At 55.5% G+C, this 13,883-nt stretch overlaps 3 protein-coding genes across 3 annotated transcripts; 1 reads left to right on the top strand and 2 right to left on the bottom strand.

Annotated features, from left to right (window-relative positions):
• Window positions 1–4,482: 4,482 nt before the first annotated feature.
• On the top strand, window positions 4,483–7,311 carry CkaCkLH20_00221 (uncharacterized protein; the record flags this gene model as incomplete). The annotated part of the gene is made up of 3 exons (XM_038882941.1): window positions 4,483–5,005; window positions 5,079–5,676; window positions 5,724–7,311. The coding sequence occupies 3 exons, from the start codon at window positions 4,483–4,485 to the stop codon at window positions 7,309–7,311; spliced, it is 2,709 nt and encodes a 902-aa protein (XP_038751646.1).
• Window positions 7,312–9,175: 1,864 nt separating this feature from the next.
• CkaCkLH20_00220 (uncharacterized protein) lies at window positions 9,176–10,534 on the bottom strand (the record flags this gene model as incomplete). The annotated part of the gene is made up of 3 exons (XM_038882940.1): window positions 9,176–9,917; window positions 10,026–10,241; window positions 10,452–10,534. The coding sequence occupies 3 exons, from the start codon at window positions 10,532–10,534 to the stop codon at window positions 9,176–9,178; spliced, it is 1,041 nt and encodes a 346-aa protein (XP_038751645.1).
• A 1,097-nt stretch (window positions 10,535–11,631) lies between these two features.
• On the bottom strand, window positions 11,632–13,671 carry CkaCkLH20_00219 (cytochrome P450; the record flags this gene model as incomplete). Its single annotated transcript, XM_038882939.1, has 3 exons — window positions 11,632–13,339; window positions 13,396–13,492; window positions 13,548–13,671. 3 exons carry the CDS (start codon window positions 13,669–13,671, stop codon window positions 11,632–11,634), a joined length of 1,929 nt encoding a protein of 642 aa, XP_038751644.1.
• Between the last annotated feature and the right edge of the window lie 212 nt (window positions 13,672–13,883).

The following is a 13,883-nucleotide window of genomic DNA, read 5'->3' as shown; positions in this document are numbered from 1 at the left end:
GCCTCTCGCATTCCTTCTGGATTACTCCTGCGTCGACTCCTCCCCCACCGTCCCCAACTGCTCGCTCGCTCCCCCGCGTAATGTGGTGCCAAGACTGACCGGGGGTGGGCGTCATGCCCCAACCTTGCAGAAAACACAACTTCTTGCAGACGAAAACGTGGTGGCTTATCTCGGATCGATGGAAGATACCCAAAACGACCTAGTGGAGGGCGAGGCATCCAATGACGAGGAGGACTTCAGTTGAACAGGGAGGGATAGGCGAAGCCATGCGGCCGGGTCGATCCATTCGGCACTCGTTCGAACCTCTGGGCGGACATTCTTCCGTCAGGCGTGCCCTATTGTTTGAGGGGTCTTCACTCCGTTCCTTGTAAGCCGTTACGAAGCAAAGCGGTTGGGGGGGGGGGGTGAGAAACGTCCCCCAAGACTACGTGCGGCACGGAGCAATGCGAGCGGTCTTATCCTTGATCCTTCTAGGCTTGTTCGAAACGGTGGCCGTTGGCTTCCCGTCCGAGATATTCTCGCCTGCCACATGGCACATGAAATAGTCAACCACCGATCTCACTTTCTTAGAGCACGCGAGAGATGACTGTAAAGCTGTGCGGAGAGGGAACGGATCTCCCGATTCACCCCGCGTCGGGCGACGGCGCCTTTTGACAGCCTGCGCGATGCGAAGGATGCGGATGATGACAGGGAGCCAACGAGCCATCATCCGACGTCGTCGGCAGCCACAACACACACACCGCAGATGAAGCGCCTCGCTCCAACGTGTCCGCCGGCATGTGCGGAATGTCTACCCCAGATGGCATTCTGGTCTGAGTAGGGCTCAAACAGACTTGGCAGCTAACCAACTCTCGCGGCCGTACCTACTTACATGCAGAGGAAGATCGGCGCAGCTTGGCCGTCTTCGGAACGGACCTCGCCCATAATTATATTGAAGCCGCGATGAGGTGCAGCAACAGTATCCTTGAGGCGGAAAGGTGGTATTTTGCCTGAAATCAAGCATTTATTACGACCACACAGCCAGAGAGAAACACTTGTGTTTTAGGCAGGGAGCCGCGGGGGAAGTGACAGGCCGAGTAAGGCAGAGAGGCAGATCCGCGTTGCGCGCTGCGAACTCCCCTGGACCCTGCCAGAGAGGAGGGATGCAGCACGACAGGACGGGTCTCGGCCTGTCCTTGCATGAAAGACCAACGAAGCTGAAGCGCGGCAGTCTGCCCTGCATCGCAACATCAGTCTCAACACAATGGTTTTGTTCCTTGTATTGCCGACTCTGCAGCTCAACGGATACGCTGCTTCAAATCAGAAAAAAGGTGGTTCCCCGCCCCGGGTCCAAAGGGCTGCCGCGCGGATGCGTGGATCGCCCCCAACGGTGGAGAAACCGGGGATGAAGGATTGCGGGAGCAGAGCGTCATTCCTTCATCGGCTACGGGCCTGCGTGCACTAGCTGGCCCTGGATCTACGGGGTACGGGGTAATTGCACGGGGGCTGGCAGTCCTGCGGTGCAAGGTGGTTCCAGCTTTTCCTGTTGTCACTGTCTGAGGCGAACCCTTTGGACATGACAGGATGTCTTAATTTCGTCCGATCCCGATTGTGGTCTCTTTTTGACTTTCCCCAAATGCCATTCTCCTGGGATGGGATTGTTTGGGAAATTTGACGAGACATGTCCGCTTTCCCGAATAGGACCGAGAGATGTGTGAAGATGTCAAGGGACGCCTGGCGAGGTACGTTTGGCCCACGATAAGGACTCGGGAGTGAGCACGCGAGCATTTGGGGTCGACCAGTTCCCCGTTCAGCCGAAGCCGGTTGGCCCGAGTGCGGAGTGGGATGGGATGTCGAGAGCTGTTGGAGTTGCGGGGGGGTTGAGTCGCTATCATCGACGACGACGACGACAACAATAACGATGTGCCACGAGGAGGCAGCCAGGCAGCTCGAAGTTGCAGTTCGGATGCTCGATTGATTGGAATATGGGTATCGGTTTCAACGGTTTTCGTGCGACGTCGTATGAGCGTTGATGCGTTGTTGGCGATCCGAGGCAGCTTATACACAAGGCCTAACCCGATGGCCGCTTTCCGTGACGATGATTCATGCAGGCGCCGGCAGAGCGTCAATAGCCTCATCATTCTGTCATGTCGAATTTGACAGCTCTTGGCTCCAACAAAACCGTGACGAAATAGTACCGGCGACGTCTGGATGACGAGCCATCGTCAGATCCAGACCCAGCAACCCAAGCGCTGATCACCAAACTGCTGGCGCTGGAGTCGTGTTGTAGCAGACAATGTCGTGACGTCTCATTGGAGGTTCACCTCTCGTCCGGGTGACGATTATCAGTATGTCGCGGCCACATATCAAGAAGTGGTTGATATCTGGGCGCAGGATGTAATCCAAGCCGATAGCTCAGCTGGAAAGGAACCCCAAACAGCGGTTCAGGTTGCGTGGGCCAAGGTGTCGGCCAAGTGTGGTCAGGCGGCGAGGACTGAACCACCAGTTACAGAGCAGCGATCGTCCCTCCGATCCGACGTATCGCGAAATAGACCCCGGAACGATTGCAACGATGTGGCCCTCAACCTTTCCCTTTTCCTTCGTCTGCCCCAGATTTCTCCAGTTGTCCTGCGCCCCGGCCACGCCAGTACCCCAGTTTCTTGTCCTCCCCCAGGCTGTGCTAAGAGGTTGCGCGGCGAGTATGGTGTACGAGTGCCTGTGTGACCCTCACCCCGGTTTCCTGAGTTCCTGTTCTTGCCGAACATTTCAAAGTTGCAGTAGCTCCTTTTTCGATCTTCCTTTCTTTGTTGCCGAAACTTTTCCTCGAACGGCGAAAACCTGGGGAAAACGGGGCATTCCCGACAAAGGCGAAGATGGTGGGATGAATGCGCATTGGCGAATCGATTATGGCTGCATGACTGGCCGGTCCTCGAGGTCGGTCATTGTTGTTTCCAACACGTTGTTAACTCTGGGGGTGGGGCCATTGTCGAGGGCCTAGAGCCTCTGAGGAAGTGTCGTGAAGAGTCTGGGGTCTGGAGAAGACCGGATAGTCTGGAGAAGGAGGGCGAAATTGGCAGATAATCCCCCGCTTCCGGGGTCGAGTGGTGTCATGGCTGCGTTTGCTGGTGGTTCTTCGCGTTTAGTGCCGTGGGTTCGTGTCAGGGTTTGCGAGTTGGTTGGTTGCGAGGGTTGGGGGTTGTCAGTTTATGGCAAGGACTGGCGGGTGTATCTGTTGTAAACTTGAGGCAGGTAAGATACGCAGGAGTCGACGAGGTGCGATACGGTGTGATTTGGTGTTGGTGAAAGGTGATGGACAGTTCGATCGTGGCGGGTGGTGGTGGTGGTGTGGTGGTGTGCCTTTCTCCTGCTGTAGCGGTGCTGCCGGTGGGAATGGAATTGGATGGTGGTTCCACGGTGTATCCTCCGGTTCGTGCTCGCTAAAGGGTCGACTAGCGCAAGAAGCGATGTAGGAACTTTGGTGCGCTGGGAATACACAGATGGAAGCTGCGAGTTTGATGTTCCGCTGCGTCCTGCTGGTGGTGCTGGTGCTGGTGCTGATTCTCGCATGCTGGGGTCGTACAGTGGATACCTTTCAACGGGGTTCAGCGCAACTCGAGGACAATTGCCCTGCTGTTATTGGTCCTCCTCACTGGTCGTTAGCGTCGTTTTGTTCCCAACAACGCAGCCAACCAGCAATATCCCGGGCTTATTCCCCCAGATTCCCCCATCAGCGGGTCCAGTGCTCTTTGAAGGCAAATGCCAGGCCGGACCGGTGGCCAGTCCCCCAGTCTCCAAGTGCACCGTTCCAATCCCGGTGCAGGCATTCACCATTTTCATTCCAATGAGGAATGAGTCGCTGTTTCTGAAGTTTCCAGCCCTCCCCCCGGTCCCCGGTCCAGTCGTGGTGTCCAGCGGTCCCGTCTGCCTCCCGTCCACGGGGTCTCTTTTTAGGTACTCCACACCTCTCACGTCCCTCCCACGGTCTCCTTCCACTTCTTCTCCCTCTTTTTCCCTCAACACCCCAACACGACCTTTGACATCGACAGCACCTTCGACTACTTGATTCCTGTCTGTCTGTCTGAGTGTCTGTCTGCCACTTCCAAGTTGTCGACTTTCGACCCTCTCCACTCCTGTCTATTTTCTGTCCTGTTCTTGTTTGGAAGACTTTGGGGTTGTTCTTTACCTTCGCCTATTTGCCTTTTTTAGTGACTAAGAAGATACCACGGCCCTTATCTGCAACCGCAAACGCAAATCAACGACGAAACTTGACAAACGACCATCTGAAGATCTCTGAAGAGGTGGAATCTGATTTATGGGAATGTTCGGACTACTTCACGCCATCTACCGCATTTGAACGTGTTCACGACCGACCGAGAAAACCCAAGCCGCCGAAGCCTCCGGGGCTACTCGTAGGGAAGCCGCTCTCAGACGCCACCACACATTTGTCGAAACCTCCAACAAACAGGCGCCACCGTAAAAAGAGGAGGAAGGGAAATCGCCAACATGCCCGGAATCCTGCCCATGAAGGTGATCAAGGTGGGCACCAGCTCCCAGAGCCGCATCGCCCAAGCCTGCGACCGCTGCCGCAGCAAGAAGATTCGCTGCGACGGTATTCGGCCGACCTGCTCGCAATGCGCCAACGTAGGCTTCGAGTGTCGCACCAGCGACAAGCTGAGCCGTCGCGCCTTTCCGCGTGGATACACTGAGTCTCTCGAAGAGCGCGTTCGCCAGCTCGAGCTCGAGGTTAGGGAGCTGAAGGACCTGCTGGACGAGAAAGACGAGAAGATTGACATGCTATCGCGTATGCACGGAAATCACAGCCACCACTCAAGTCATCGTAGCCCGTCCGTGGCCGCCGCATCAGCGAACTCGCCGGCCGGGTCGTCTTCCGCCGTGGATGTCAGGGAAAAGTCCGGGTCACCGGCCAAGGAGGATACGTTCCGCGTCCAGGCGTCGCCGCTGCTTTTGGGCGTCGAGAACTCAGACTCCTACTTCATGGGCCCCTCGAGCGGCCGTGCCTTCATCGGTCCGTGGAACCCCCGCTCCGTTCCGGAGCGTCCGAGCGAAATCTCCGTGTGTGTAGCTAACATGAGATACAGAGGCATTCAAGCGTAGGATGCAAGAAAACGGAAAGCCTTGCTCGGATTTCAACCCAGAAGCTTTTTTGCATATTCAGGGCTGCCATCCTTTGACGCCCAAGTCCCCAGACCAAGCTCTCAGAGTACCGCCACGATTGTTTTCCGACCGCTGCGTCAACGTCTACTTCCAGGAATGGGCACCGTTGTTCCCCGTGTTGCACAAGCCGACTTTCTTGCACATCTACGAAGAGTTTGTATCAGACCCAGAGAAGGTCAAGAATAACCACAAGATCGCGCAATTGTATCTCGTCTTCGGTATCGCAGCTCTCGGCAGCGACCAGCCCGACTATGACCAGATTGCGGTTTGTGAGCAGCAGTGGCAGCGTGCTGTCGAGGCTGTGCTCATGGAAAACACCATGATCACGCTGCAATGCCTTGAGCTGGCTCTTCTCTACTGCATCGTGAGAGCGGACTACAAGCGCCTCCAGCACTACAAGGGCATCGCCGTCGGTTTGTCGCACCGCCTTGGACTCCACCAAAGCCAGAAGCGCTTCTCATTCGGTGCTCTCACTATTGAGACACGCAAGAAGGTCTTCTGGACTCTTTACACGCTTGACTGGTGAGTGCCTTCATTTGCTAGATTATTAACTTAGCTAACGGTCGAAGCTTCTCCGGCGCTATTCTTGGTCTACCGAAGTTATTGAAGGAGGACGACATTCACGCTGAGTATCCGTCAGATACCGATGATGAGTACGTGACTGAGAAGGGCTTCCAACCGACTCTGCCAGGAGAGTACACTCGCTTGTCCAGCGCCCTCGCCCTCTTCCGCTGTTGCAGGATTCTAGCCAAGGTCATGGAGAAGAACTACCCGGCAGCGACGTCTCACGAGCTCTCACTGCAGCAAATGTCCGCCATGGAGGCTGAGCTCGACGAGTGGTGCGAGTCACTACCGGCTCATTTGAAGCTCAACTTTGTTCAGGACAAGCCCTCGACCGATGTTACTGGAAGCCGATCCCCTCTGCTGGCGCTCGCCTACTACTACACGCGAACGCTCATCTACCGCCCTGCCGTTGGCTCCTCTCTCGGCCACAAGGCTGCACCTGCACTCTTGTCGATTGGAGAGTCCAGCAAGCACATTGTGCAAATCATTCAGCTTCTCGAAGAGCGCAACATGACTTTCTCCTTCTGCCTGAACAAGACCGACACTCTTGTGCTGTGTGGCATGACCCTGCTCTACCACAGCTTCGAGCTGAAGCAGGACAGCAAAATGATGAAGGACGTCGAGCGCCTCGTCAACAGTGTTCTCAGGATCCTCACGAAAGCCAAGGCCCCTGGATCATTCGACCTCAAACGCGTCGCCGGCATGCTCATTAAGCTAGACGAGCCTTCTTTGCCCACGCCGCCACAACCGAGCCCTGATACGTCCATGCGTGCACCGCAAAGGTCATCACCGCCCGCATCGGCGAACAAGAAGAAGTCCCCGCAACAAACTCTAGGTCGTCTTCCCAGCGCCGCTGCAAGCGAGAGCGATCTCATCCAGCAGCAGGAGAAGATGCGCCGCATGACCATGCCTAGCATTCATAACCGCCCAGAACTCTACCGCTCCCGCTCACGGCCGTCAATCGACAACTTGCAACAACAGCAAGACATGTCCGCCGCCCGCCGGGAACACCACCGTCTTTCCATGTCACAAATCGCCAATCGCATTAGGACACATAACGGAAAGCAGAATCTCGACTACCTCTCCCTCAGCAACACGCCCAATGGCTCCTCACCACCATCACCCACATCGGCACGTCTCCAACAACATCTTCTCGCCGCGGCGCATCAGAGCTTGTACAACTCGCAGCAGCAACCGCAAAAGATATCCGGTGTGTCGACGACCGAATGGGAGGCGTTGCTCGGCTCTATGGATTGTGGTCTGAACAACGTTTACGACGCGATCTACGGTGGCGGTGGCGGTCTCACGCAGATGAGTGACACGACGCCCGCGTCAACGAATCTGGATGGCTGGTCGCCGGACTCATGGGACCTTGCAAGCTTCAACATTGGCGACTTTGGAACGAACCCAGCGCCGCCGCAAAGTGTTCTGAGCGTAAGCGAAGAGTCGCTGAGTTCGGGAGAGGATTTGGCGAGTGATTTGAACATGAGCGTCAGCAGTTTAGAATACCGCAACGCGTTGTTGGCTTCGTGCTCGGGGAACAACAATGACGGGCTATTTCTCGAGGGTTTGGATGGGAATTACGGGCTATGATATTTGAGATTTGACTGGAGAACAATGAGAGCGATGATGATCTTTTAAGTGCAAAATATGTGGTGGTCCGGCGTGGCATCTCACGAGACGGGATGGTTTTGGAATATATCGGCGGGATAGGGATCTATCTTCTAGGTAGCGTATGGAATTCATGGTTTTGATGACTGTCGAATGAAGCCTGACGCGCTCGCTACATTTGTCGATGTAATGAATTGGATTATTCGTCGTCCATCATGCTGCCGCTTGACTGTCCGCAGCGGAAGGTGTCAGAAGTTGGTGATGACTGGGTTCCGGGGTTGTGTTACAATTCTGCGCATCGTTTGAACCAACGGAAATCATCTCGGGAGGCTGGGCCGAAAATTGACCGGGTTATCATCGTCTCCGTGTAGGTTAAAATTGCAGTGCTCATGCAGTCACAGGTCCGATTTGTCTGATCGTGCTCCGGCCCGGGCTATCATCGCCTTCGTGTGGGTTAAAAATGCAGTGCTCGATGCCCGACCGATACCGGACACCCTTCCCCGTGTGTCCCGGTATGCACCTCGCAACAACAAGACGGCCCTGAGACAGATCAAAGGTGCAGTGGAAATCCCCTAGCGTTTTTCCATTTGAGTGGTGGATTCGCTCAATAGTAACGGTTGGTCGGCACAATTGTTGTTGCTGTGACGGTCCGGCTTTCAACTTGGCTTCACGTGGAGTACATACCGCGATGAACAGGAATATCGTGGGTCTACTGCTATGAACAAGTAGGAACACTCACATAGGCATGACGATGGAGGCAGAAACAGAGAGACATGGAAAGAGAACGGAGGACGTATTAGACCTAGACCCTACCTCAGAATAGCCCCGTCAATACTCTTCTACGCATCGGTGCTCCGCGCAGCTCCAAGCTTGTTAGGGAAGACCGGTTGCTCCGTCTGGAATTCAAGCTCGCAGGAATTTGAATGGGTTCAATAGATGGAGATGTTGTTTTATTTTACATCGGCCCTTACGGTGGACAGTGTGCCTCTTAGCAGGGTCGGGCAGGGATGACTACATATGAGTCCTCACGGACAAGTGATCATGAAACTTATACTCAGTAATCAGCATTACAATTGACTGGCCTTACCGACTTTCTATGGCTAGAGTCATTGAAGCTGCGAGCAAGAGTTCCGTATTTATCGATGAGTTACGTAAAATCACGAGCCCGGAGCTGCGGTTTGTGGGCACGAGCACCTGGTTGTAGAACTTCCGAAGACAATATATTCTGCCGTTACTAATGGCTTAACTTGAAAGCATCCTTCCTTCCTACCGCCGGCCAAACTCTTTGAAATAGAAAAAGCGCTGCCTGCTAACCATGACCGACCTACCAACCAACCGTCAAGCCCTCCCATGATATATAATAGCCAGCCTGAGCTGACGTAGTCAATAAGGAAACAAGAACGCGTCTCAAAAACTCCCACCAAGTTTCTGAGAGAGAAACTGTAACGCAGTAAGAACCAAAAGTAGAACAAACAAGACGATGGCCAACATCGACTCGAACCGTATTTCCGACACCGCACCAAGCTCCTCGAAGTGGACATCGTCGCCAAAGGAGGCCAAGTCAATAATACGAGCTGAGAAAGTATCAGCCGAAGAGCCACGCAAGAGGCCGATAAAACGCCCAAAACGCCACCCTCCGAGTGATTTGAATAAGAAAAGAAACATACGCCTACATACCAGGAGGTGATCTGCGTGCTCTTTCCCCGCGAGCGCGGCCACGCCCACGATTTGAGCCGCGTCCACGAGTTGAGCTTCTCAAAAGCCTGGTCGTATCTGGAGTTTCCGCGAGAAGGGCCGCTGAACGACCCGTCGGACGATGCCTCTCTTGGCCAATTGAAGAGTCGTCCTATTTCTTCAAAACGGCGTCGTACAGGCTCACCAGACCAGTGATGGCAGCGCCTGTCAGGATTCCTTTCCACTCGCCGTACAAGGCGCCGTTGATACGCTCGATCGAGTTGTCGCTGATCCAGCCACCGAAAGTGACTTTTTGCCCGTAGACGACAAAGGAGATCAGGGCCTTCACGATGCTAAATACCAACGGGTCGACGTTGTATTCGACTGTCTGAGTGCGACCGCGTCCCTGGGGATGGCTCGCAGCGCTCAGGTTGTAGAAGTACCCAAACAGAGAAGGAATGAGGACAGAGGTGAGAGTCCATAGGGTAACGGGTGACCAGAATGACGAAGTCACGAACAAGAACGCGTCGGGTACGTAGACAGGGTAGAAATTCGTGCCCAAAGCCGGAATTGCGGGAATTGTGAAGGCATAGCGTGTCGGCAGTACCTCCGCGCGAAGGTTCCAAGCTTCGAAGGCGGCAACGGTGAATAGGATGGCGGTGACTGTCGACAGAGAAGAGCGGACAGCTTGAGTACCCTCCTGGATACCAGACTGGTCGTACAGTTCAGTCGCGCGCTCGCGGAGGGCAACGGTGTGTCGGTCAACAGCTTCAGCAACGTCGGCCGGCGTTGCGGGTAGAGGGATGCGGCTGGCTAGTGACAGTTGGCGGGCAGGAGTACGCGTCGCCAAGGCGGTCGAAGTCGCGGCAGGCTCTGGGCTAGATGATGACACTGATTCCTCTTCAGCCTCGGGCCTAAAAGACGCGTCTGTTAGTTTGCGATTGAAAATGCGGGACGCGCTGTGATTTCTCTGCGAAGCGCATCGCAGGGCAAAGAAGCAAGCAGCAGAAGTTTGGACGTACTCGGGAAGGATCTCCTCAATAGCCCTCGTGGTCCTGCGTCGCGTAGACTTGACAAGATCCGTCAGGGGTGCTTCCCTCTTCACAGGCGAACCAGCTGCCTTGGCGCGGCTGTTGTAGTAAGGGACGAGCTTGGGTTCCCTAGAGAATTTCGTCGCGTTTTCGGCAAGGTACTCATCGAGAGTGACCTCCAAGTCGGCCTTCTTTTGGGACTCGTACCTGTGAAGAGCGCGTCGTTAGTCTCAATATTCGTGATGGTATCATGACGTGTCTTGGCTCGTGATAATTCGACGCGCCTCGGAGAGCCTTGCGCGACGATCCGATGAAACGCGACGGCAGCGCAGCATAACCTCAAAGGCGATATGCGCAGAGAGCTCGAACTTGCGATAGACACGAGTATAACGAGGAAAAAGGGAAGGCTTTACGTACCCAGTAAGTCCGGTCAGCTCGGCGAGCTCGACGAGGTCGCTCTTGCGCTGCCGAGACAGCCAGGCATTCGTTGCGCCCGACATGGTTTGATAGTTGTAACAACAGAAAAGGTGATTGAAAGGGGTATCAAAAGAATCGCGCAAAGTCGGCGACTCGAAGTCTTCAAGCGAAGATGTTCTCTCGTAGAGTGATTGAAGCGATGCAAGGGTAGATTGGTCCTTTGGTCGCGATAATGGAGGAACGTGGAGGGGCTGATGGTGATAACGGGCGACGGATAGCTGGGCTGAGCTAGGTTGTAAGGGTGTAGTGTATGTGGATGTGCGAGCTGGCCGAAGCGTTGTTTATGTTTTCTTCCGGACGTCTGTTGTTGTGGTGAGATAGAGGGGGGGCTTACGGCGGGATGTCGGGGATTGGAAGAAGGAGGGGGAGAGACAGGCGCACTGGCAGGAGCGACTCGAGGATACCTTCCTCACGCTCCCGATCCCGAGTCATCTCGAGGAAAATCACCAAGGTGCAGCAGCTGCACTGCACTGCGAGTGCTAGAGACATGCGTTGCGACTGGCTTAGCGCGGAGGGTACTCTGTAAGGTACTTTCCCCGGGAGCAGCAAGCACTGGCCAGAAATGACGAAAAAATGGGCACCCCGGACGGCAGGTGCTGCCCATATCCACCATTAACGCGACTGCAAGATGAATGCGCCCGCCCCCAAGGAGCTGTCCGAATTAGGAAAAGCATGTAAACAAACGGCAGTCGCTGGCCTTTGCACTCGACAGCTGGTGATCTCCCGTTATCAGCAATCTGGGGATGGTGCCAGGATGATGCGTGCTTTTCGACAAGACGCGGTCTACAGGACACGCGTTGAGGAAGCCCATACGCGATCAATATTCCCAGCTGCCGTGCCAACCGCCATTTTCCCAGTGTCAACAGTGACTGTGATCTGAAGTCGGCTTCACTCTCACCCAACCACGGCATCTGATCAGGTCAGTATCAGGATCATTTTCACCCAACCACGACAACATGACCATGAAGTATTGACATGGATTTGCCTTCATTCTCACTGCACTTCCCTGTACAGAAAACACCAATCCGACCGTTCCCCTAAGTATCTCCATATGTCCCAAGATGAACCATGTACAAAGCCGGCAAAACGCCTTACCCAACCAACCCTACCACTGTCCAGTCTAGGCAGAGTCGACAAAATTTACAAATCTCTCCTGTCCTCTCGGCACAATGCGAAGCGGCACGCTAACGCCCTGCGGCAACTTCAACGTCAACATGGTGCTCGCCGTCCTCAACGTCGCCCGGCACTTCTCCTGCGCCTTCTTGTACAGCTTCGCCCTCTCCGCCCGGTCCATCGCCTCGACCTCGGAATCGCTCGCCCACTCGTCGACCGCCAGCTCGAGACTGTACCGCTGGAAGATGACGGACAGCGCGGCGATGATCTCCACCTGCGCGATCCGCCGCCCCAGACATGACCGCGGGCCGTCGGAGAAGGGCACGTAGGACCCCCGCACCGGCCTGAACATCTTCTCGCTGGTGTCGGAGCCCTTGTAGCCGCCGTAATCTTCCGTGTCCCCGCTCTTGACCTCCGCCTGCTCCGCGCTTTGTCGGTACCACCGCTCCGGCACATAGTCGTTGAGGTCGTGCGGCTCATTTGTGATAGCGCTTGGCTTCGACGGCCAGTTGCGTGGGTTGCGGTGCGCTGCTACTCCTACGATGGAAATGTACGCGCCCTTGGGCAAAGCGTGTTTCTCGCCGTCAAGGGATAGAATGCCGTCGCCTTCAGGGTCGACCTTCTTAGGGATCTCCGTCACAGCCGGCGTCATTCGCAACGTTTCGTTCATGCAAGCACCCAGCATCGAGGCAAGCATGGGGTTGACGGTACTCTCGTAGTTCCATGTGCTCGGGTCGCTGTCGCCAAAGATGCCGTCGATGTCTCTCTGCAGCTGCCGCTGCACCGCCGGATTACAGGCAATCTCGATGCAGCCGAAGTGCATGGCGTTGGCTGTCGTCTCGTGGCCCGCGACGAGCATGATGAAGGCGTTTCCCGTGATTTCCGACTTCGACAACTGGGGGATCTTCGAATCCTTGCCCTTGCCCACGATGCCGTTCACGCCCCCATTGATCTCGCCCTCGTTGCCATACTTGGACCGCACCAATTGGCCCATCAAATCCATACCCGCGTCGCCGTGGTCGCCCCTCTGTAAGTCCTCGATCTTGTCTTGCATCAGCTCGTCAATGTACTGCTCGTAGTTATCGTGCGAATCCAGCGCGAGCTTGGTGTACTTGAACGGCAGCAGCTTCAGCAACCACCGCGGAACCAGCAACAAAACCAAAATGTGCTCCAGCATCTCGGCAATCGCATCGACGAAGCTCATCGTGTGTCCCGGAGGCGCATCAAGCGAGCTATACTTGGTGAGCTTCGGATCCGTACCCTCAGGCAGCGTCTGCCCGGGCCAGAGCAGCCGCATGCCGAACCCAACGTAGCTGATGATGTTGAGCGCGAGGCGCATCGTGTCGTGGTCCAGCGTGTCGATCTTGCCCTCGCCGTTAGGGCCGAGCCACTTCTGCGTCATGCTCTGTGCCTGCTTGATGGACTCGGCGAAGACGAGGGCGGCGTTCTTCTCGTTGAAGGCGGCGGAGGTGACCTTGCGGTGCATGCGCCAGACGGTGCCCTCGGTGGTCAGGACGTTGTCGCCGAACTGCTTGAGGATCTCGTACGTCTCGACCAGCTTGGGGAACTTCTCGCGCTGTTGGGTGATGGAGTGGATGGCCTCGGCGCTGTCGGTCAGGATGAGGATCTGGAAGGGGGAGACGATCATGAAGGTCTCGCCATGGCGCGCGAAGGGTTCATGGAGCAGAGTGTAGGAGTAGTTGGGGATGGAGATTCTATCTTCTGGGTCAGTATGTACCCGTCGATGAGGCGGGGTGAAGGTGGTACTGACGGGAGCCAGTTCTCCCACCACACTTTCGGTAGAGACTTGACGATTGGGAGCCACAGCTTGTGGGTGAGCTGCCATCCCATGGAGAAGGGCGACACAGCTTCATGCGTATGACAAGTCAGCAGGAGTCAACTGGTCGCTTCACGAATACGTACGGGATATAATGTACGGCAACCCGCTCTTCTTCGCCTCAGCTATGTTGCGCTGCAAGCCGGAGACGCAGGCGTAGACGCCATAGGCGACCAATGCTCCGAGGAGAGCATAGACGGAGGATACCATGATGCAAGATGTTCAGACCACGGCAGTTGACAACTTCAGGCGACAGAACCGAGCGGACTGGGTCGTAGGAAAAGTTATAGCTACCTCAACTAGTAGCGTATGGCGGTCTTGAGGACAGAGAACGTCGATGTCCGTTCCGTGACCCCTGGCTTCAACACGAACGCCAGGAAGCTTTAATAATATGTATAGTGATATTAACAGGGTAAAGGAAG

This window comes from Colletotrichum karsti (assembly GCF_011947395.1).
Source record: "Colletotrichum karsti strain CkLH20 chromosome Unknown Scaffold1, whole genome shotgun sequence".
Lineage (NCBI taxonomy): Eukaryota > Fungi > Ascomycota > Sordariomycetes > Glomerellales > Glomerellaceae > Colletotrichum > Colletotrichum karsti.
Note: the sequence above shows the minus strand (reverse complement) of the source record. Positions and strands in the feature narration are given on the sequence as shown.